Source organism: Streptopelia decaocto, assembly GCF_964273445.1.
Source record: "Streptopelia decaocto genome assembly, chromosome: 8".
NCBI classification, from domain to species: domain Eukaryota; kingdom Metazoa; phylum Chordata; class Aves; order Columbiformes; family Columbidae; genus Streptopelia; species Streptopelia decaocto.
The window spans coordinates 138972-162169 of record NC_138662.1 but is presented as its reverse complement, the minus strand read 5'-3'; the positions used below and the strand labels follow the sequence as shown (position 1 = coordinate 162169).

Below are 23198 nucleotides of genomic sequence, written 5' to 3'. Positions count from 1 at the left end.
GTTTAATATCTCCAGCATCTGCTTCAATTATTTTAAAAGGTTAAAAAATGAAACAGAGAGCTAAGTCATCATTATCCCCACAAACCTTATTAAGCGACCCCGCTGGGCTGTTTCCAGCTGAAAAAACAGCAACACCATTTACACAGGCTACAGTAACGGAATAATCCCTTCTCAAAGCCAACTTTCGAAACATCCATGTGATACAACGACACTAAAATTAAATTACAGCTGTAGAACGGTATAGATGTTTGCAGACAGAGTAAGGGTTACAAATCAGTATAAAATACATTATTAGGATAGATACCTGTTTCACATTTATTGAAACTCATTCAGACAGGGTTATCTCCCACGAGAACAAAACATCCCCCACTTCCATTCCAGATCACAATTTTTGTCACTAGATAAAGAAACAGCATTGTTTGCCCCATATTACAATCCCTCAAGCAGTAAAATTATCACATTTTAGATTGACCTAAAAAGATAACCGATTTCTTTACCCTGCTTAACACAAGTCACTTGTTTTCTTTAAAAGCAACACTTGAAAATGCAGATATAACAAGTCCTGATTGAAGAGCCCCGTGTCAATGCTGTGGCTGTGACCCCCGCGGCGCCGGCGCTGCCAGCAGGACGCGCGGTGCTCGCACAAACAGCAACGCGCCCGGGGACGCACAGCTCACGGCTTTCAAGCAGCAACTCTCACTTAACAGATTTCTGTCATTTCCCAAAATATTACAATGCTATAATAATAATGCTACACATTTCTAACTGGCTGTCCATGTGCATCCCATCATCTATTCTTAAAAAAGAAAGATCTCTCACATCCAACAATATTTCTTATTCTCTAACGTTAAGACGACACATCTTATCTCACTGGATGGAATATGCACATGGCTTGTGCAAATCATCCTGTCAATGAAATACAACTGCCCGATTCTATCCGTGATTCATTTAATCACACGGTTGTACAGCTGAACAGAAACCCACGCACCCTTTACTGCCCCCTCTTCATCCTTAACATCCAAAGTGTGTTTTCTTACCTCAGCAGCCTGTGTTTCCTGGTGTAATAAAGTCAGACCTGTCAAGTCTTCCAAGAAGGAATGTGAAGAATTAAAAACTTTAGCTAGGAAATTAAACCCTTCTCGTTCATACTGGTCGAGGACCTGTCAAATAAACAAACAGAAAAGGATGCTCATCATGCGACTCTTCATCATACTTTGCTCGTAAAATCGCAGCACAATCCTTCGGAACGCTCAGAAAATGGCTGTATATTGTAAGCATATAGAAAGCATAGAGAGAAAAAAGGCGATAATTTCTCCAACTCAATTTGTAAAGTGGGAAAGGTGGAGATAAGAAGGAAGAGAAGTGAGGTTTGAAGTTTCCTGGCTTCAACATTTTTTCAAGCTTAAAACAAGACAGACACTATGGCAAGAACAAAAATTTTCATTTTGAAGTAATGAAAGGAGCATTTGAGTTACACTAGGTGCAATAAAAGCCCGTTCCGATACATGAGTGAAGGGAAAGAACCTCGCTGGGACAGGCTGGAAAGTTCTCCGAGTCAGTGTCCAAGTCCAACATCCTCCCAACCTCCAGAGGTTCGTGGCTCTAAGACTATTGTCTCTTAAAGCACTCCCCGTCTTGCTACTCCTATTTTTCCAGTTTATCTTTTGAGACAAGAATGTGAGGATGCTTTCAGCCTATGTTTCTCTCAAGCCCCTGATCAATGAAGAATTTTATTTCATGCAGCTTTAGCTTAAATAACTATTTGGTAGGCTGATTTCAATCAAGTATGATAGAGACTGAGGAACTAAATGATAAACACAAAAGATGAATGTGATTCTAAAAGTTTTTTGAAAGCAGGTAGCAAGAAAATGGGAGGAACTTATGACAGAGCAACCCCAGTGTCCATTGCTTTCTGGTTTTCCTTCTACCCCTGAACAGCTGCTCTGCTGTCCCGGGCTCAGCGGTGAAGCAGCTGAGCCGCAGGCTGCAAAGCAACTTCTCCCATAGCAACCCAGGCAGCGCGAGCCGGATGCACGCAGCGGCCTCAGAAACACGCCACATTTTAACACAAAGGAGTGTACGCGGTACCGACAGAGGCAGGGGAAGGATCATCAGTATCGCCCCACAGAGAGAGGACGCAGGAGGCCATGGATGGACAGAACGCCTGCCAACACCTCTTACTGTGAAAGGTATTGTCACCTTTCTCAACATTTAGACCTTCATCTCAATCACCATCTCCCTCAGATAAATCAACATCAGTTCAAGAGGGAAGGACAGAAAAAGGAGCTAATGAGCAGGCAGTTTCACATATGGCTGTTATTTTTCAGAATGACGACCATTGCCAAACCCGACACCTGTAACAGCAGCACCTCTTCCAGCTGCTGATTCTGATAATCCGCTCCTGCCTCCCACCCACGTGCGCTGCTCCTGCCTGTTCAAACCCCTGTCTGTCTCAGGTCCCTGCACGAGTCCCTCTTCACCACATCCATTTCCCGAGCGGCGCGGCACTGCCGTCGTACCGCACCTGCCAGAAACGCGTCCTCTGCAGACAGCTGTCCTGGGAAAAAAGCTGCAGTAAGAGAAATCTGTACAGCTCGTGTGCTCCTTAAACAGACCCGCTCTCACTGCACGGACGAGGCCCCCAGAACCAGTGGAATTTGTTTCCTCTGGAAAAGAAGAAGAAAAACACCCTGAAAGGGCTGCAGTTCGTTCTGTTGTGAAACAGGTGACTCAGCCCAGCGAGCGCCACCCCGAGGTTTACAGACAAACGGAGGAGCCGCGCTGCCCCGGCCCCAGGGGCCGGTCACCCTTCTGGGGACAACAGGACGGGCAAAATAGAGGGCTGGGGCTGGAAATGGCTTCATTACTGATTAATCCCACCAAAACCACAACTTACTCCCAACAACCTTACTCTTCTGTAGTTTAACAATTCCCAAAGGTCTCAGCCTTTGCATTGATAAATTTTAAAATTGTGGGAACTTGTGCAGCCCAACAGCATCCTTCAGCAAAACAGCGCCGGGGAGACTTTACACCGGGTCCTACGGGAATCCAAGCTCCTTTAAAAATATATTTATATTTAGCTGCCAGAATGTAAGTTTACCAGTAAAAACAGACTGGGATCTGCACTCAATTCTTCATGCAAAATGTCCATTTAGCAGCAAAATAATCTGCTGCATACTTAGGTTTCAAAAAAAACCACACGGAGCAGCCGGCAGATTACAGAACCATGAGTTGAAGGTATAGTATTTTTTGATCTAGGGAATTGTAGCCTGTTTTTTTCATTTTGTTTTCTTTTGTTTACTTGTTTGTTGTTGGGTTTTTGTGTGTGTGCGCAGGTTTTGTTTAAGTTGGGCAGAAATGCTATACATTAGTAGGACCAAACCTGCTCTTATTATGGAAAGATTTAAAAATTGATTTTTCCCCTGTGTAAACTCCATCATATCACGCTTCTAGACTTTGCACTGTGCCAAAATGGCACATCTAGGTTAGGGTAACAAATCTGACTGTAGACATGGTCTCTTAAAAACCTAAAGTTCAACAATACATAATATTTTTCTTGTATTAGTACCCACAGAAGCCCGAAAACCTTTATCAAAACGTGCACTTGCTGGAACAACCTGCTGAACAGAAGTAGCTGTTAAGTGGTTTTGAAACAGAAATTCCAGCCCCACTGGCCCAGAGAACAACATCTCAAGGAGCCGGGGCCGCAGGCGGCACATCCGCCCAACACAGCCAACAGGGATAAACACCATCAACCTGAGCACATCTAACATGCATTACACAAATTCAGTAACAGCTGTCCTCTGATAAATGTAATGTGGCATATATTTGTTCAAAAAGAGAAATAACGAAGCAAAATAAAACTCATCTCCAATTCCTGTGCCAGGGGACCACACAGGAATACTCTGCAGGTCATCAGGAATAAAGCCAGTCTACTCATCAAATAGGCACAAAATACTTCTAAAATATGTTTCCAGATTTAATAAGTGCTCAATTTGTGGCTGTGTGGAAAGGGTATTTTCTCCTATCTAACCATGTCCAGCAGAGTCTACAGGCTCACAGTTGCCGTCTCAGTTCTTCACAATCCCCACTGCTGCCACCACCACGCTTGGTACCAGGGTGAGCATTCGGAATCACAGCTTTACGGGAGGAAAATGCTGGAGGGATGTTCTAACTTTGCTCCTGTTGATCTCAAATTAGTCACTGCCTGGCTGCAGATGTAAAAAATCCCTCAGAAGCTTTTTGTGGGAGTAAACGCGTCATTATCCGTTCATTCGGTGACATGTCACTACATAGCAATTAATTTTCTCAAGCAGAAAAAGCTGGAAAGCAGCAACCAAAAGAAGCAGAAAGATGTACTTCTGCCTAGCAAGGCAAGCTGGAGCAATAGAGATTTCTTAAGGAACTCTTCTCTTTTTCTCACTTGCAGGTCACTTTCCAGGATGCCTTCTGTATCTCATCTCTGTTACACATTTGTTAAATTGTTAGAACCACACTCTTTACTGACACATGTAAATCTCCCTGCAGGCTGAGGCTCTAAGTTGGGTTCCAGTCTCCATTTTACAGAGCCACAGCTACAACTGATTTTTGACATGATGGCATTTTAATAGAACAAATGAACCCGTGGATGCACATTATCACAACAGGGAGAAATTAATGTATTGCTTAAGTCTTTTGTGTAAATGATACATAGCAACCCATTTTATTAGCAATCTTCTTATTCTTGTCTGTTTACTGAAATAAATTAATCTCATGGTAGGAGGGAAAAAAAGAGAGGCTTAGAGTAAAAGAACTTGTTTTGAAATGAGAAACAGATGTGCAGCCTTGGTGTTACATTCTTAATAGCACTGTCCACAAAGAAGTCTCATTTGCTGAGTAGAAAGACATACAAAAAGAGAATCTGGCTCCTGGATTGCGTTATAGCATAGAATATCTGGTTAAGTAAAAATACAAAAATAAAAAGCCTCCTAATTCCAAAAATGTGGGTACTGATGTAAAGTTGTCTCACAGTTTATGCTTCATTTCCTTTTCATAATTTCAAAAATTTTTACCAGTATCTCCATTTGTTTTGGCTGTTTTGTTCTCTCAGTGGTCAGCACCTGCCGAGCCTGAAACGGTGTTGTTTGCCTTCCGGAGAACCTCAGTAAGACAGTGATGCCACCGGATCTACTGTTTGAGCGCAGCAGGATCCATGGACAGCGGCCCCCAAAGCAGCCAGGGGGCCGCGTTACACCCCTCCTGGCTCTGAACGCTCCCCTCCGCGACGGCGGCTCCCCCACCGCCCCCCAAAGGGCACAGACACTTCACTGAACGTTTCAGAGTCAGAAAAATCACAACATTCGGTGTTCTGTTGAGACATTTTACAGGCCTAGATATATTTTTGCACACTGGTAACTATCCAGTGATCACAGGCAGTGCAGAAAGACCAGTCAACTGCTGCGAGTGTTAACATGCAGAAAAGAGACATTTTGGTTTCAACAGCTGCTTGGAAAATAAGGAAGATATAAAATCTTCCTAGTTAAACCCTTCAACGCTCAATGTATCTGCTCTTAAAACAGGGAGTTTAGTGAAAGACAACTGTGCAGGATCCCTCTAAGTGAGAACTGAGGCACATGAGCCATTGGACTCTGGGCCTGGGCAGCGGCACAGGCCGCGCTGAACCTTCGGCATCCCACCACGGCACCCGCCAGCCTGCTTTCCTCACAAAAACCTGCAGCTCCCCAGCTCCTGCCTTTTCATGAAGTTTTCCATTTTTATTGCCATTTGGTCCTAAAGAGCCTAATAAAGTGATCCTGTAATACATCTCTGAAAAAGAATGCATCACAAAATGGAACTTTTCTGCAGATTGTGTAAAGATTTTTCAGAGACTCAGTTCATGATACTGGAACAGAAGAGACTGACGACTTAGATGAGCATGAAGATGACTCTTAATACATCTCATCTTCTGATAACACTCCAAGTATTATCTTAGTATGTGTATGAATGGTCACACACACCTGTGCGTTCACACACAATGAAGTTTTAAGAACACGACCATAAAGCCAAGTTCTGCAGAGGCCGGATTCAGGTGCACACTGAAGAGGCCATTCTGAAAATATTCGAAGGTTATAAACCACTAGGCAAGAATGGCATCATTTTTGGCTCATGTCCAAATAATTAAAACACCCTCTGCATATACAGTTTTCTCTTTACCTTCCCATAATCATAATTAGAAATGAAAGCGAGTCGGTATAAAACCTTCACTAATCCAAGCACAATATGCTGAAAATTCATTTAAGAAAGAGACTGCTCTTTTAATTTACAGGAGGAATGTAGTAACACAAATGTGTCTTATCTGTCGCTATTACCTACATCGATTTTGAAATGCAATGGACAGAAAATGGAGTATGGACTTACTGACAAATAGGCCCTGAAAGGTCTCAACAAGATTTTCTTAGCTTAGGACTTCTCAGTTTCTTCTTTTGAATAATGAAAAGGAGAAAAATTAGAGTTCCTAGAAATGTAAGAGATGTCAGTTCAAGCACAGTCTTGTCTACATTCAGTTCTCAGGAGCTGCGCGTATTCTGAGCTTGCTGGAAATAACCTTGATATGTTTTATATGCAAGTGACCGTTTTTCCTGATATGAATTGATAGACTAATAGTACAGACAAAACAGTGAGATTTTTATTTTAGCTACTCCTGCCTAAAATATTTCTCACCAATTATTTGAAACATAATGGCATCTTCAGATTTTCTACTTCCCAGCGTACAAGTGAAAGCACTAGTGAACAGAGTGAAGAGAAAGATAAAGGGGGAGGGAGAGCAGGAGGAAATAAACATCTCCATTCTGGAGACTGAGAACAGAGGAACAAAAGAGTTTTCAAGCAGACAATATCATCAGATCATCTGACTTGACCTCTTGTAAAACATGGGCAGATCCTTCAGTCCCCTAATAGGCATCTCTCGCTCGCTCCACATTTTATGCTTGACGGATATGTACAACTTTATTTATCCCAGTTCTGCTTCCTGCCCAAACCTTCTGCTGATTAGGGCATCAGCAGCCACAGCATTTCTGGCTCCAGCTCCCAGTGGCAACAGTCGCTCTGCCGCACGGTGACTGCAGAAAGTCGTTCTTCTTCGCCAGTAAAGCTCAGGGGAAAGACCATCTGTGCCTGGATAACCTGTTTGCTACCCGAACACAGGGCAAAGCATCTAGAACACTATTCTCATTTTGCCTTGAAGACACAGCCCAGAAACAGCCCCCATTCCCCACAGGAAAGCCCTCGTGCTGGGGGTGAAGCAAGGCCACTTCCCCAAATAGCTAAGAAAATGATTCTTCTCACAGAGAAGCAACTACCTCATACTGAATCCTGCTCTGGCTGCTGTACAGCTTGACTCCACAGGACCGGAGCGGCGCCCCTTGGACGGGCTGGCTCAGGCGAGCACAGTCAGCGGTGCTGCCATGGAGTGACTGACGGCCCCGCTCCCACCCTCAGCAGCCACCGCTGCCACCAGCACCCAGAGCCCCCCTGCCCTGAGCACAGACGCGGGCGCTCAGCTGCTCCTCAGCCCAGAGCTCCACATTAAAAATCTGTATTTTATAGACTACAGCAGAGCAGATTTGCTACAAGACCCATGCAAAACTGCACTTGAGAAGGAAAACCAGCATTTTCACCAAAACCACACATATTTACTGCATTTCATCAGTTTCGCTTACTTCGCCAGCCTTTAAAATTCAATTTCCTTCACTTTTTTCCAATTTCAAAGAAAACAGCAACACTTCTGCAAAGACACAGGCAACCCTGTAAAAATGTGGAAAAACTGAATAAAGGTTAAACTTAAACTGTTCAAAAATGCCTGTGTGGGTGTTTGCAAACAGAAGAACAGTTGCCCAGTAAAGTGAGGCTGATGATTCGCTAAGTTTAACAAAAGAACACAGGTATAGGTGTGGACAGACCCGCCAGACACTGCGCTGAGGAGAATGCAGAAACACAGACAAGAAAAAATGACACTAGTTAAAAACAGGAAGGTACTAAAAAATTATCTGGGAAGAGATGTAGTACACATCCCTTGAATCTCATGAGATTAAAAATATAATTGAAATACAAGCAATAACCCTGCATACCTGACAATGTTCATTCATGGGATTTAGACTCAAAACTTTACATAACCCTGCCAGTTTTTCACACTCAGTTTTTTGTATATACACTCTAATAATTGACAATTAATATTCTTTGCACATAACTGATGTGAACAAGTATTTTGTCTCACTTACTGCACTAAATATGTCAACATATTGAATGACTTTTTTAATAGTCACTAATATGGAAAATCATTATGTTACAGCCAGGAACATGCAGCTTTTTTTTTTGTTTTCTTAAAGTGATTCCTCACTTTACAAATAAAAAAATCTAGGCAGACACAAAGTATACTGTGTCTACGTTTTCTTTGATGAATATGCACTGAATCCTTAGAATAACTAAACAAAAAGTAAGGGAACAGAAGGCATTAGGTTGCAAGTATGCAAAAACCTTATGGAAGTAAAAAGAACAATTACAGATTACTCATATCCAGCAAAATAAACAACTGACCTTTTGAGTTCCAGCCAGAAACCTACAGAATCAGATCTGACCTGTTTCTACATTCCGCAATGGCAGGATGAACAGCATCCTAACATCACCACACCTGCACGCTCCTCGGTTTTATCCAGTCCAGGATTCTCCAGTCTGGACTTTGCAATTCTTACGTGAGTCTGTCAGCAAGTAGATATTTTATATCAAACTGGCTTAGTTCAGTTTGGTTTTTACTGCCACAAAAGGAATTCTGTACCAGCTTCACAGAGATGACAAGGCAGCATTGTTATTAGAATAAATAATTAAAAGCAGTACTCTAGACACAGCTAGATATTGAAAATGTCAATATCCGAAAACTGTGGTGGATCCTCTCTCCTTCCTGCCGATTGACAGTCCTTTAACTTTGTACTAATTGTAGTTAAAATGCAATTGAATTGGAAGAAGAAAAAACATTGAAAAACCCAAACAACTCTAGGACCCATGAAATCTAATTTAAATCCAACTGAAATACAACCTGTCAGAAATATGAATTAAATGTTTTTTAAAATGGCAGGTTTCTTCTTCCCCTTAAAAACAGTATTTTAAAGCTGGTGAAACTTAAAACCAGGAAATTTAATTTTATTCATGGTGTAGAAACTGTATTGTATGAGTTATGTATTTTCACTTAAACACTTCAAACAATTCTGGTTTTCCTTTTAGTTCAGATGGAGATTTCTATTTGAGACAGACCTCATAATCCGTTCTCTCTCCCACTCGCTACTGCTCACAATGATATCTTGCACTCATGTCAGATCACTGAACAATTACTGGAACATAGTTTTTCTTCTTTAATGCTATTTCACTTGGAGACAAGTGAACCAGTCAACACCACGGACCAGTCAGTAACACCAGCTGCTTCCTGGACCAAATTCGGGCATCTCTGCGACGGAGCGTTTCTCCCGCTGTCCGACACGGTGCTGCCACACCAGCACACGCCAACGCGCTACTGCACTCAAACATCAGGAAACACGGAACAAATTCACCAAATAAAAGAAGTACGAAACAACAAAATCATTTCTTTTCCCCTCTGAAGGGCAAAAGTGTGTTACTTATTACTAGAAATGGATTCTTAACCTAGCAGCTTTAGTATTCTGAAACAGAAAGTAATAACAACCAAATTGCCGGTTTTCTGGAGCAAAGGGAAGCCGGAATAAAGCTTCAGAGAGCTGTATGTTCTCTGTTCTTTTACTCTCCTTCCTCTTTCTCCCGCCCTGTCAAGAAAACTTCCTGATCGTTCAATAAGCAGAGTTCAAAACTTCCATTGCAAAGAACATGATCCTGAAGAAAGGCTCCTGAAAACACTTTGTTGTCAGCCTTAGTTATCTACTCCCTGGTGCCACGGAGACAAGACCCCAAACCAGAATGATTTGGGGAGGAATATTGTTTTGTTATTCAAACTCAGGTTATATGCCATGTTGGATTCAAACTCACTAAGATAGCTAAGGAAGAAGTCATCTTACATGATGAAGACAAATGGATTGGCTAAAATAAAGACAATTATCTTAGCATAGGGGGCTGGGTAACAAAAACTGGTTTTGCTCAGCAAACCACGAAAGACGCAAACCTCCACATTTCAACATTTCGATGCAGTGGCAAAGACCCCACTGCAAACACCCATTGTGAGCTGCGCGCAGAGCTGCCGCTGCTGGGAGGCACAGGTTCACTGCTCCTGCAGTCACAAGTTCTGAAAATGCATCTTCCTCTCAGAGCCCCGAATGCAAAATAAATCCTCACCCACGTGGAAATATGTGGGTGGGTGTTTTAGTCTCACAAGGCACAAAGTGATCATTAACTTTTTATAAACTGTGTCAATTCTTAATGTAGATAAATACATTAACAACATAAGCTACAATGGAATAACATGTTACTGATGTGTTGTGGAGAAGCAGATTATTTTTTTCTCCTTGAGAAAAACAGTAAGTAATCACAGCAAGAAATCAGTCCCTGCTGTAACTCCAACTGAAGTACAACAGGGAATAAGAGAGATGAGTCAAAAAGAAAACTAAGCAGTCCCTCGTGCAGGCTGATTTCCAGCGCCACGGTGCGTGGGACGGGAGCAGAGGAGCAGTGCCCACGGCCCACGCCGCCCGGCCTCACCTGCCCACCATCCTGCTCGTCATCTCACTGAATTGTTAAACAACGGTGCTTCTCTTCGGTAATAGAAGATCCAGCATCAAATTTTGTTTCTTTTTTTTGAATCCTCCCTTCTGTTGACTTTGGGAAGGTGTTTGGTGTCAAGAACTCATGTTATCTATAAAACATCAATAAACCTGCATCCCACTACTCTAAATAAACAGTGGAAAACATTCCTCATTTCTAACTCTTGCAGTCTGGCCACAGCAGTGCTGACTCATGGGAACGTCAACCTGCTTGCTGAATTTTGGTAGCGATTTAAGAACAACCAAGCAGGCTGTGTCCTGCCCTGCGCCCCTCCTGTGCAGCAGCCGTGCCCAGGGCAGCGCGTTGGGCCGGGCTGCCCCGGGACACGCCGGGAGGCTGCCAGTCATTGCCACGCACTCCGCAAGGAGTAACAGGAGCTACACGTGTTTCATTTACATCGTGTACTTCATTTCGGATACAGGACACAGATAATGAGCTCTCTCCCACCTTATTAGATTGTAGCGGTGCTGGTTTTTTTATGTTTCATTTTCCAATTATCATCTACCTGTTCACACAGACACCCCCACCTCCCCCAGTGCACAAAACTCCACACACTGCTGATTCCACAGTCTTCCCTCTGTTTGCAAAATAGAATAATACTTAATGTTACTTCTAAGATTTCTGGGGTTCTTGATCACATTCACCCTTCCTCTCAGGGAAAAAAATTCCATCGTAATGGTCACATCACCGTGGTCACCACTTCTCAGTGTGTGACGCGACCTTCTTAGCACACATCAGTTTCCTCCTGATGGTATCATTTTACATGGGATATTTACATCTATTTTGTTTACTTTATAATAGAAATTCAATAGTACTTCAATTTTTCAATAGTAATTCAATTTTTGAAATAGTAAGACCAGGTGTTATTTTCAGGAATGCGCGTCTTTCACGCCATCAGCAGTAAAACCACTCTCACTGTGACTAATTTTGAAAACACGATTTCAGTCCTCTCACTAAATTTAAAACTGATATCCAGAGAGGTAGAGACTGCCTGAGATGACAAAAATTACAAGCGAGATAATCCTGCCTCCTGCTCCCCCCAGTTAAGACGATGTTTTTGCAGAGGAAAACCAAAAGTGATAAATTTCTGTAAGTCACGTATCATAAAGCAATTTTCTGTGCCACTTTAAGAGAAAGAAAAGTATTACATTTAACTCAGTATGCTGAAAGTATGCCTAGCTATATTAATGATGCATTCTTTCATTCTGAATGAAATCTATCCAATATTAATACAGAGGCTGCACTGTACGTAGAAGTTTCAAACGCTAACGTGTAAATTCAGGAAATAAGGAAAGTTATACATGGACGCAGTTACATAGACAATGTTACAGCACAGCTACAGAAATAACTCTTTTTAAACATTCTTTTGCATTTTTGCAGTGTTCGTTCCTGAAGGACAAACATTCCTCCCCATTTCCCCCATCATTTCTGCAACTATGTAAGAGTGAGCCTTTTGAAGGACAGGAAAAGACCACGGCTTTCTTACCCCCATGACTTATACATCTCTATTTACCGTCAACACAACATTTAAGTTGAGAAACGTATACATAACTTAAAGATTCAGCACAATTTCCCTGACAGATCTTACAACATGCTGTCACTGGGAGAAAGCACATAGGAAAGTTTTTCAATGCAGGTCGAACAAATATGAAGGGTCTTGCTGGAATCAAAATTAAAACCATCTCAAGTGAAAAAGATCAGTAAGTCACTGAATACTGCACATTACTGTCATAACTGATCGGAACCATTTAAAATAAGAATGCCCGCAGAGCAGTTAGCAGATGAGAACAATAAAAGCATTGTTATGTCTACATGATGATAGATTTCAAAACTGAAACACTCATAAATAACTTACACAATACAGGCACGTAGTAAATGTCACAGCGAAAGCGTCTAATGTATTCCTGGGATGTTATAAAGAGAAAACATCTGCATGCATAGGGAAATATCTTGACTGAAAACAGAAACTGTAACACGGGGTCTACAACACCATCCCTGATCCTGCTGTCCACCCCTTCATGAAACGCAGTGAAACTGAAAAACATTTAAAGGTAAATCAGTACAATTACTCAGTGGTTAAAAAGCTGTGACTTATGCAGCACACTGAACAGAAAGTTGAGGAAGAACTTGAAAATTAGAAGAGATAATTATGCATCCTTTTTTTTTTTTTTTTTAATAATGAAGATAATGAAACACCAGAACCATTTTAGTGGGGGAAGGAGAGCAGTATCTTTAAGGAAAACAGGCTACCACAAATCCAAGTTCTGGAGGAAATAAGACGTGTAAGCGAGATATAAAAACAGAGGGGACATGTATATCCAAGTTGGTTAGAAGCAAAAACCTTTTCCGAGATTAAGCTCTGAACCTACAAGGTCTCCCGGCTCATTCCATGATGTGCAAGGAAGAGGGAGGAACAGTGACGGTAAAATTTTCATTACCGTCATTAAAATACAAACACTATCAGTTTTGCATTAAGAACGATAAGTATTTTAACATTTGTGTTTCAAGGCTACAGCCAGTTGCTTGCAAGGATCGGGTAGTACAGGATCAGGACCACTCTACTTATCCACAAGTTTATAATGCTTTTCACCATAATATTATGAGAAAACATCCTCGTTTTGCTCCCAACAGGGTAAACAGGCAGCTTAATCGGCATGGTAAGTAATAAGCTTAACATTCTTGTTCTGTAAGTAAAGCAGTTATTACAAAGAACGACCTACACTAAAGAACTTTGGACCCTCCCCTCTCCAACAGCACGAGTCCGGCCTGGAGGAGGAAGAGCCTCCCCCGAGCCCACCTGCTCCTCAGAGCCACTGCTGCTCCGCAGGGGGACTCTCCAGCCCGGCACGTGCTGTGCAGACCCAGCACAAGGCAGAGGGGGAATCATACAAGGAAGATTTGGCCCAGAATAAAAATAGATCAGTTTCCTGCTGCGACCATCCCAAGATTCCTAAACCACCGCCTGCGGGAAGTTTCTCTGGCGCGTGGCCTGTGGAGGACGATTCTGGGTAAGGAGTAACTGGCTGCTTGGACGTCTGGGCTCTTCGGCTTCAAAACCAGAGGAATGAAGTCATGACTTATGAGTCGCAATGGAATCTACTCTCCAAACACGCAGATCATTGGCAGCTTCTCCCAAGTCATCCAGCTGTACTGGATTTTTTTTTTTTTTAATTCCTAATCCATTAGTTTTATGTCTTAAGAGTCAGGGAGTGACAAGAGCTCAAAAAAGAGAACGCTGACGTAAGAAAAGGAATAAGGTACCAGCAAATTCAATTACATCAGAAAAGCCATTTCTCTCCTATGGTAAAAGTTTGAATCTATACTAAATCTGACATATCAGGACGAAATTATGCTAAATCGCTGCGCTAAAAAAAGACGAATTGAAATTGGATTTGTCATTTCAAAGTATTAGCATCAGATTTCCAGATAATACAGGGTGACATACTCTTATGCTAATAAATACAAAGTTAGCAAAGTAAACAAACACTGTGTTTCTACTGTAAGGAAATACATGCGCCGATGAAGCAACCTCTTCAGCAGAGACGTAATTTAATACCCAAACCACATGAAAAGTGATCTCTCTGGGAATAGCACAGCTGCTAAAATCCAAGGCAGTTCTTATTAAATCATCAAGTCTGTTTATGTAAAACAGGGCTCTCTTAAAATGACCTCCAAGAGGAAGTGATTTGCTAACAAAAAATTGATACCTGCATTTAGTTTATCTACAGTAATGCATGTTTTTGTTGTTTTTATATATCAATACATCCTGGATGGGAGATAAAAAGCAAAAAAAAGCTTATTCTAACAGTTAAAATTCTCAGGCTCCACCATCATAAAGTTTCAGCTACTGCTGAGATTTCAGCTATTCGAGACAGTAGATATATGTTTTTAAAAATAACAGCAATTTTAAGTTTAGTGTTTCTACTTTTGAGGAGAAAATGGACATTAATAGTCCTTCAAAAACCATCAAATGTGCCCAGACAGCCTGGAGAAATAAAAGGAATATTGTAGAAAAAGAAATTGTGCAAGCCCTCAAAAAAACAATGACAGCGCCTCAAGAGATTCTAATGGCTGTTCGAAAGAAGGATAAGTGCAGTGAAAAGAGCCAAGGGAACTTCTTGCAGTAAGTCCCAAGGAACATAAAAGTGAACTAAATTAATGGCACTCTCGAGTAGTCCAAATCATGAGTCAATCTCTGAATCTTCATATTGAGATATCCCAGTCAAAACTTCTTCAACTTGCGTTACACGGCCATAGAAAACTTGCCAGCGAAAGACCTTTGCAAGGCCCCGGCTCAGCAAACCACGCGGGGCTGCGCGGAGGCCCCTCGGGCACCAGTGTCCTGGCAGGACACAGCTCAGCCCAACAACAGCTGCAGGTCCATGACCTGACTCGGGACTGTCAACACCAGCACCAAAATGAATCAGCCTCTTCAACACAGAAATGTTATGGAAGTTTGTTTTTTGTTTTTCTTAAGTGTTCCTTATGTGTTTTTTTTTGTATCGTAAAACAAAAATCCAGACAACTTCACATATCTGTAGTGATACCAAGTTCAAGAAAGCCAACAAGATATATTTATACATCAGAAACAATTTAAAGAACTAAAGAAAATAGCAATTTTATTCCTTCCTACAAAACTAAAAGATATTGACAGTATTTATGTGATAAACTTTTCTGAAAAGTGTTGGCCCTGATCTCTGCCTGGCTCCTTCAGCTGACTACAACGTTTATGTGGAGACAGCAGCTAATAGGTGATGCCAAAGAAATCCAGAAACCAGCTAAAAAAGAAGGGGATGAGAGCAAAAGAACTTTAGCTGACGTGAGAACACAGATTCCAAGCCCTAAGAAAGACAAAACGTGACGTACAACCCAGTCCTCAGCACCCCACGACTGACCTGGAGTGAGGCCACTCTGTGCATGCAAACAAAGTACAGACAAAGTCAGACTCACTTTGGCTGAACAGGCCGTGCACTTATCAAATGCCAGGCTGACCGGAAGAACGTTATCAAATCTTGATAAAAATCCACGGATCTGGAAGATGAAAAGAATGACAATCCTATTTTATACTTACAAAAAACATCTCCAAAATTCCACATGAACTGGACACATACATTCAATAAAACTACAAAGATAAAACAGCGTCTCCCAATAACACCTGTAATAGATCTATACTCAATATACGTTACTGTTTTTCTATAGACAAAGGATGGCACAACTGTCTAAATGCAACACCATTTAAACACAGAGGCACAGCACCACCTGGAGTTTGACTTCTCTAATTGCAAAGTTTGATCAAAAACCAGCCATGGTATAATCAGTTAAACACCCTTTTTCCCCCATCTCTATAACGTATAATCTGAAAAATTAACTCGCATACATCTCTAAACTGTGTTGTTAATACAATATTACTGATATGTACTATTAAAATTCCGGACCATTGTTCCTGATAACAGAGGTTGCATTGAAAACCCTTTGGAGCGGGGATTGATCATTTCGACTGTGAACGCTCATACACCTCGGGAGCCGGTAGCACTATTTACACTGAGGTATTTTTGCAGAAACACCAAGCCACGCATAATGTTGGAATAAAAAACTACAGTCATCTTCAAACAAAACTCACAGCCAGGAGAAGAAAACAAGAAAATCAAGTCCTCCTGATACCACGTTGTTTCATATTTCTGTTATCCTAGCAACACCAAGACACTTCCTGGAAACAAACTAAATTTACTTCTGACAGACTAAGACTACGAGTGTGCAACATTTATTACCCGCAAAGGAACACCTTCCTAATGGCTGTTACGGCTGGACTCGATGATCTTGGGGGTCTCTCCCAACCTAAATGATACTATGATTCTAATAAAGAGGACTGCTGGCTTAATTAATTACAATTCTTCTTTCACATAAGTGGGCTAATCAAACAAAGAACACCACGAAAAAACCCCACCGAAAACCCACCAGAAAGTGAGAGTTCCTTCTAGACCCTTGGGAAGAACATTGCACTCGCTGAGTGGATCAGACGGGTGACTGCGGGAGAAACCCGCGGTTTGTAAAAGGAGGTCACAACAGCTGACAAAAAATTGCCTATTTTCATTTTGTACCTACTAAAATTATACTTGAGTTAGAATGTCTAAAGGGAAGACATTCATGATAGTCACTAAATGTAAAAGTGAAAACAGCTATAGGGTTGACAGAAGTGATAATTCAGTGAAAAGTTTTCTGATGGAAATGCATATTTGCTACAGATTGCATCTCAAAGCATAGCCCAAACCAGAAAAATAATGCAACTGAAATCATAGGAGTACAAAAGCATCCAAAGAGATTCACTCAGATAAGCAACATAGAGAAAGAGGCACAGAATACTTTCAGTCCCCAATGATAATATCACAGGGGATGTGATTATGAGATAAGATCAGCTGGCAGTTTTTTGAAGGACAAAAGTCTGCCCAGCAGGATGAGAAACGGTATCCTTAACACATTTGTGACTAGGGTCTGGGTTGAGCAGAAGAATAAAGACCGCTGTATCACACCAGAAACAGACGAACATTTTGGAGAACTACAGTAATTGTGAGTCCGCTGGATTCGATTTTTTTTTTTTTTCAAACTCAAAAAGGATTTAAAAAGTGAACAAAAGCAACTTTGAGATGCTTATATTGTCAGCTCTGATGGGGACCAGAACTGTCAGTGTTGCCTTATTCACATACTGTCTACTCCAAAGAAATTCCTGCTAAGTAGGCAGCAGGAATTGTGTGTCCACAAGAGGACAGACACAATGCCAGGAACACAACCCCTTGGGCCTGGGGGAGAGTCAGTCCCTCAGGGAACGGAATCAGCCTAGAGCACGTTTTTGTTAAGGAGGCAACGTTTGTGATGTTTGCCTTATACCAGTTCCCAGCTTCCAGACAAAAGCAGTTACTCACAAGTTATGTACCTGATGAGGAACAAGTCCAAGAGAAGTAGGTGGTTCATTCATTCTGTCGTCACTACTGCTGGCCACAGCGTAACCACTTCCAAAAGCCAAGAAGGAAAATTAGAACAAGACAACATCCTGAACAGTTAAAATTTCCAGCAGGCTTCAAGACATTTTGTGACAGCTTCACGTTTAGAATCTGGAAATGAACCTGTCTGGAAAATCTGTTAGATGGTATTTGAGATTCAGCATGGGAATACACAACCCCTTTTTCAGAATCAGTCTCAGAGACCTGTAACAAACTCAAGTCCAATTCCTAACTCACATCCTCTTTCACAGATTTTAAAGACAGGAAACAAGCCTAAATTTCAGATTACAGAATTTCAGAGTAATTTCTGTATCAGGCCCACTTAATCAAGATTTTGCAGTATGTGGCTTATCTTGAAGCCCTTCATTTGACAAAAGCAGTTCTGGTAGCTCCTCGTTACGCTCAGACACTCTCCTGAGCAAAGGAATGCCATATCCACTAACAGGAATACTTCCTTCTTCTCAAATATTATCAGTACTTTTTTACTTTGTTTATTCTCAGAAAGAGAGAAAACTCCCAGTTCCCCAGATAAAAACTTTGAATTTGATTAATCAGTTCATTCTTCAAGACTGTTAAATTATAGTAATATAGGAGATACGACCTATATTTTACATTAATTTACAGGCAACATTACACCTCACAAAATCGTCCTAGTTGATGTGTACTTCATCGTCCTTCTCCTGGAAGATTATATTAAATAAATCTTCTTCCTCAGAGAGCAGCAACCCAGCAATGACTCACCCTTCTGGATGCTGTAAAACAGACACCATTAATTCCACTGCAAGCGCTCCAGCTACCATGGCCAGTCCAGGTCGACTGACGGTGCACTGCTGATCCAGTGTCCGATCCCTGGTGGACTACAAAGACAGACAATTCTAAAGGAAAGAAAAATAACTCAAAAGTAAGTAGCTGCCCTAGCATACAAAACATCTTTAGCTCTGCAAAATTCATTTATTTGATCTTCTGAATAAAGGATGAGCTATTTCTTAATCCTAACTGTATCAACAAAATACAAATCCCTTTACGAAACACCAGTTAAAGGAAATAAAAATTCAAGTCACAAGAAAAGAGATATATAATCAACCTTTGCATAAGGTTCTACTCACATCCCCCGGTGCCACAACATCATTGCAGAAGTAGCAACCCAGTTTATAGCCAGGGATGTTTGAAAAGAGTGAGGATCCCAAAAGGTCAGAAGAACCAGCGTCATTGTTGAAACTTGAATCAATGGATTCTTGCTGTTTTGGTTTCTTTAGTCCGTGTCTCATAACAACAAATGTGTCAAATCCCAATGCAGCATTGATGACCAACTGTGAACAATAAAGAGAGAACAACAAATTTTAAGTGAGATGAAGGGGAAAAAAAGGCCTGAATGTTTTATTTACTGTAAATGCCAAAAAAACCCCAGATGCTGTAAATGGATGATCAACCTATTAAGTGCATATCTATTACCCAACAGATTTTCTGTTAGGTACAGAATTCCAGTTCTATAGCATTTAGAAAAAACAAAACCAAAACAAAAAGTCTGTTTCAAAATCCACAAGCCATTACCTTTTTCTGTGTCTTTCGAGAAATATGATACAAATTATCAACTCCCTCTATTTGTTACACAAACCCACGCACACCTGCTGGCCAGTTGAACATCTGGTACATCTGAAGCGTGGTTCACATCAGCCAACAATCGATGTCTAAAGTTACTGAGGGTGCTATGCACTGAAATGAATTAACAACCATATATCCAAACTTGGCACAATATTCATACAATTATTAGTCCAATTTTGGCCAAATATTCATACAACTATTAGTATCATTATTGGAAAACTTATTTTGGTTCCAGCTCAGAACTGATTTTCAAGTTTGCTGCATATTCTGTATAGCCATATTCTCTAACGGCTAAAATATTCCAAGCGGCATTGAAGTGCAACAGTGGCTATCAATAACAAGTATTAATGTCATTTGAAATTCTATGTACAGCCTTCTCAGTTCACCGTGGTTTGAAATATAACTCACTAAATACTCCCATGTGACAAAGCAATTAAATGCAAGTCTGTTATCCAAAACAAATTCTGCTCAGTGAGGAAAGCAATTGAGGATTACTTATGGTCTTCATATGCATCTGTTCAGTCACATGGGGAGCAGAAGCAGCTGTGGCCACGGTGACGCTGTCAGCCTTTTCCCTCTTTGGTTTGTGACAAGTGCTTATGAGCAAGATGAAACTATATATGTTAAAATCAAAATATCATAAACCCAATACTTAAACTAGCAGATTTTACTAAACGGCAATGATTTAGATATAGCAAAAGGCAAAACCAGTTATACAATAATGTCTGTAGCCAGTAAAATATAAAGGAAGATATCATACTGCTACATATGAAGCTATTTTAGATAGAAATTCTAGTGCAGCAGTTTGGCATTTTTCATTCTTATAACCAGGAACTATTTAAAAGAGGGACTTTGAGGGAGGTTGTCAAGAATTAGCCATCTTTACTAGAAAGCCTCTGAGTTTCATCATCATTCTTGGTATTTCAAGTGATTTCTGGATATTCACTTCCAGCCTTCCTGTAGTTTATTCTTTTCTCAGTCCTAAAGTAGAACGATGCTGTTGGATCTGTGGTAGCACAGCCAAGCCTACAGCAAACAATTAAAAGGCAACATCTTCTCACTATATTGCCTTGTAACACCTGAAGACATTATTCCGTTTTCAAAATCTGAGTAACATGGTACAGCTGGTATTATCAGAAATTAATAACATTGCTCAACACTTCCCACTTCTCTCTTTAGTTTACTGCCCACCAACAATTTGAATCTAACTGACTGACACTTTAAAAAAAAAAAAAAGTCAAGTTTTTGATAAAGAGCCTATGGAAAAGTGTATCATCGGCACATGATTAAAAAAAGAAAAAAAGCAAAATCGTAAAAGTTCTAGTGCTCAGCAGGAACAGATGGTCTTGGTGCCATCTCAAGGCCTATCAAGGATAAGAGGGTCACTAGGGGCAATCAACACAGCTTCACCAAGGGGAAGTCATGCTTGACCAACCTCATTGACTTTTATGAGGACATACCAAGATGGATGGATGATGGCAGAGTGGTGGACGTGGTCTACCTTGACTTGAGTAGGCATTTGACACAGTCTCCCACAGCATCCTCACAGCTGAACTGAGGGACTGCGGTCTGGATGAGCGGGTAGTGAGGTGACTGCGAACTGGCTGAAGGGAAGAAGCCAGAGAGTCGTGGTCAATGGGGCAGAGTCCAGTTGATCCTGTATCCAGTGCAGAGCCTCAGGGGGCAGTGCTGGGGCCGGTATTATTCAATATATTCATCAATGATTTGGATGAGGGAACAGAGTGACTGTCAGCAAGTTTGCTGGTGACACCAAGCTGGGAGGAGTGTCTGACACTGGAAGCTGTGCTGCCATCAGAGACCTGGACAGGCTGAGAGCTGGGCGGGGAAAAATTTAATGAAATAGAACAAGGGAAAGTGTAGAGTCTTGAATCTGGGCAGGAACAACCCCAGGTTCCAGTACAAATCGGGGAATGACCTGTTGGAGAGCGGTGTAGGGGAAAGGGACCTGGGGGTCCTGGGGACAGCAGGGTGACCATGAGCCATGACTCATTCCTGGGGATCAATATGGGAAGGGGGAGTGTCAGGAGGATGGAGCCAGGCTCTTCTGGTGACAACCAATGGTAGGACAAGGGGCAATGGGTTCAAACTGGAATACAAGAGGTTCCACTTAAATATGAGAAGAAACTTCTTCTCAGTAAGGGTGACACAGCCTGGCCCAGGCTGCCCAGGGAGGTTGTGGAGTCTCCTACTCTGGAGACAATCAAAACCCACCTGGACACCTTCCTGTGTAACCTCATCTGGGTGTTCCTGCTCCAGCAAGGGGACTGGACTGGATGATCTTTTGAGGTCCCTTCCAACCCCTGACATTCTGGGATTCTGTGATCTGACACAGGGATTTAACCCTGGAGTTGTGCATTTGTCTAAGATACTTGCTTTGGGAGGAAGGACAGCAGCAAGACTGACAATCACCAGGGTCACTTAACGATTATGTGGGGAAACCAACTGTTATTTCTACCCACGTACCCCTTAGAGAGAACTGCACACAGATTATCACTCACTGCGTTCTTCATTTTCTGTGTCCCTGTTTCAAGACCTTGGGGTCCAAACTGCAGCAGTACTTCAGATTTGAAGCTGTCATACAAACTCACATTTGAAGTAGAGCTCTCATTGAATGTTTATCAACATGAAATACAATGAAAAGCAGATACTGAGAATTTCAGTTTGCCTTGAGATTTCAGTGCTGTGCCTATTCAAGTGAAAGAGGATTCCATCTCCTCACATCAAAATGATCTTATGACCATCAAATAACTGTGATGCAGTCAGACACACTAAGCCATTGAATATCAGAGACCTGTCACAAAGCAACTGAACCTCCTGACTGAACCAAACAGGAGCAGCTGCAAATAAAACTGCACATACTGCTTACAACTTCCAACCATCATACAAAATAACAGGCTGGACCTTTCTAGTTTCAATAGCCAGCTTTGCAAACTTACTCTTTTAATGTAATTTCTGTGCTGTTTTTAAACAGAGAAAAGATCACTAAGAGACCACAGGTGCAAACTGCAGAAAAGACAGTGGAGTTAAGTAGGAACTGGTGAAGTTATGAAGTGACATACACTCAGTGACACCTGAAATTGTGCTGCAGTGAACCTGGCACTAAAGGGAAACACTGATCTGTCACTGGCACTGTGGTTCATTGGCACACGGAAATCCATTTGAACTACAAAAACACAGAAGCCTATTGCTCGGGGTCAGATATCTACTTAAAATAAGGAAAGAAAAGAAAAGAAAAAAAAAATGTAAGACCTTGGCTTAAAAAAAAAAATGAGAGAACTGTTTCATCTTGAAAAAACCTGCTTGCAAAGCAGGTGCAGGGGAAATGTAGTTAAGTTCAGACTAACATGAACTTCAGGAGAAGGAAAAATCTACTTAGAATTTATAACATAAAACTAGTTTGCAAATAGCACAAATCTGCATTCTCTCTCCTTTCTACTGTATAGGATTTTTGGTAATTAATACGAACACAAAAAGCCACAAACAACTAGCAGCTATTAGGAAACTAGAGTTGCCATAGCTGAAAAACGACAGGAATCAGGAAATACAAAGATAAAAGACAACATTGACTCGGTTGTGTCACATGCATGTTTTCTTTTACTCTCTTGTATGAAGTTCATAACTTAATGAATTGCTACAGACATTAAATTTATGCCAGAAAAAAACACAGAATGCACTGTGGTTAAGGTGACATGTTAAAAGTTTAATTTTTTTTCTGATTTTGTGCTACTTTAGCTGAGCAAACATGAAACTGTGAATTAAGAAATATTAAGATTACACGAGACTGTTTTACTGAAGTCTACATCATGATATCAAGGGAAGTGTTCAGGA

The 23198-nt window shown here is 41.3% G+C and overlaps 1 protein-coding gene across 6 annotated transcripts in view; it reads right to left on the bottom strand.

The window, feature by feature from the left end:
* ATG7 (autophagy related 7) overlaps positions 1–23198 on the bottom strand; it is a 115906-nt gene that overhangs the window by 71074 nt on the left and 21634 nt on the right. For 5 of the 6 annotated variants that reach the window (XR_014184786.1, XR_014184787.1, XM_082060184.1 and 2 more), the window contains 5 exons: positions 18854–19057; positions 18489–18604; positions 17681–17756; positions 15703–15783; positions 1038–1160 (listed from right to left, as the gene is read on the bottom strand). Coding sequence is in view for 4 of the 6 variants with exons in the window: in XM_082060184.1 (XP_081916310.1) it covers positions 1038–1160; positions 15703–15783; positions 17681–17756; positions 18489–18604; positions 18854–19057 (600 nt within the window). In the remaining 2 variants the exon portion in view is untranslated. The remainder of the gene's footprint in view (positions 1–1037; positions 1161–15702; positions 15784–17680; positions 17757–18488; positions 18605–18853; positions 19058–23198) is intronic. The other variant, XM_082060186.1, reaches the window with a different exon arrangement.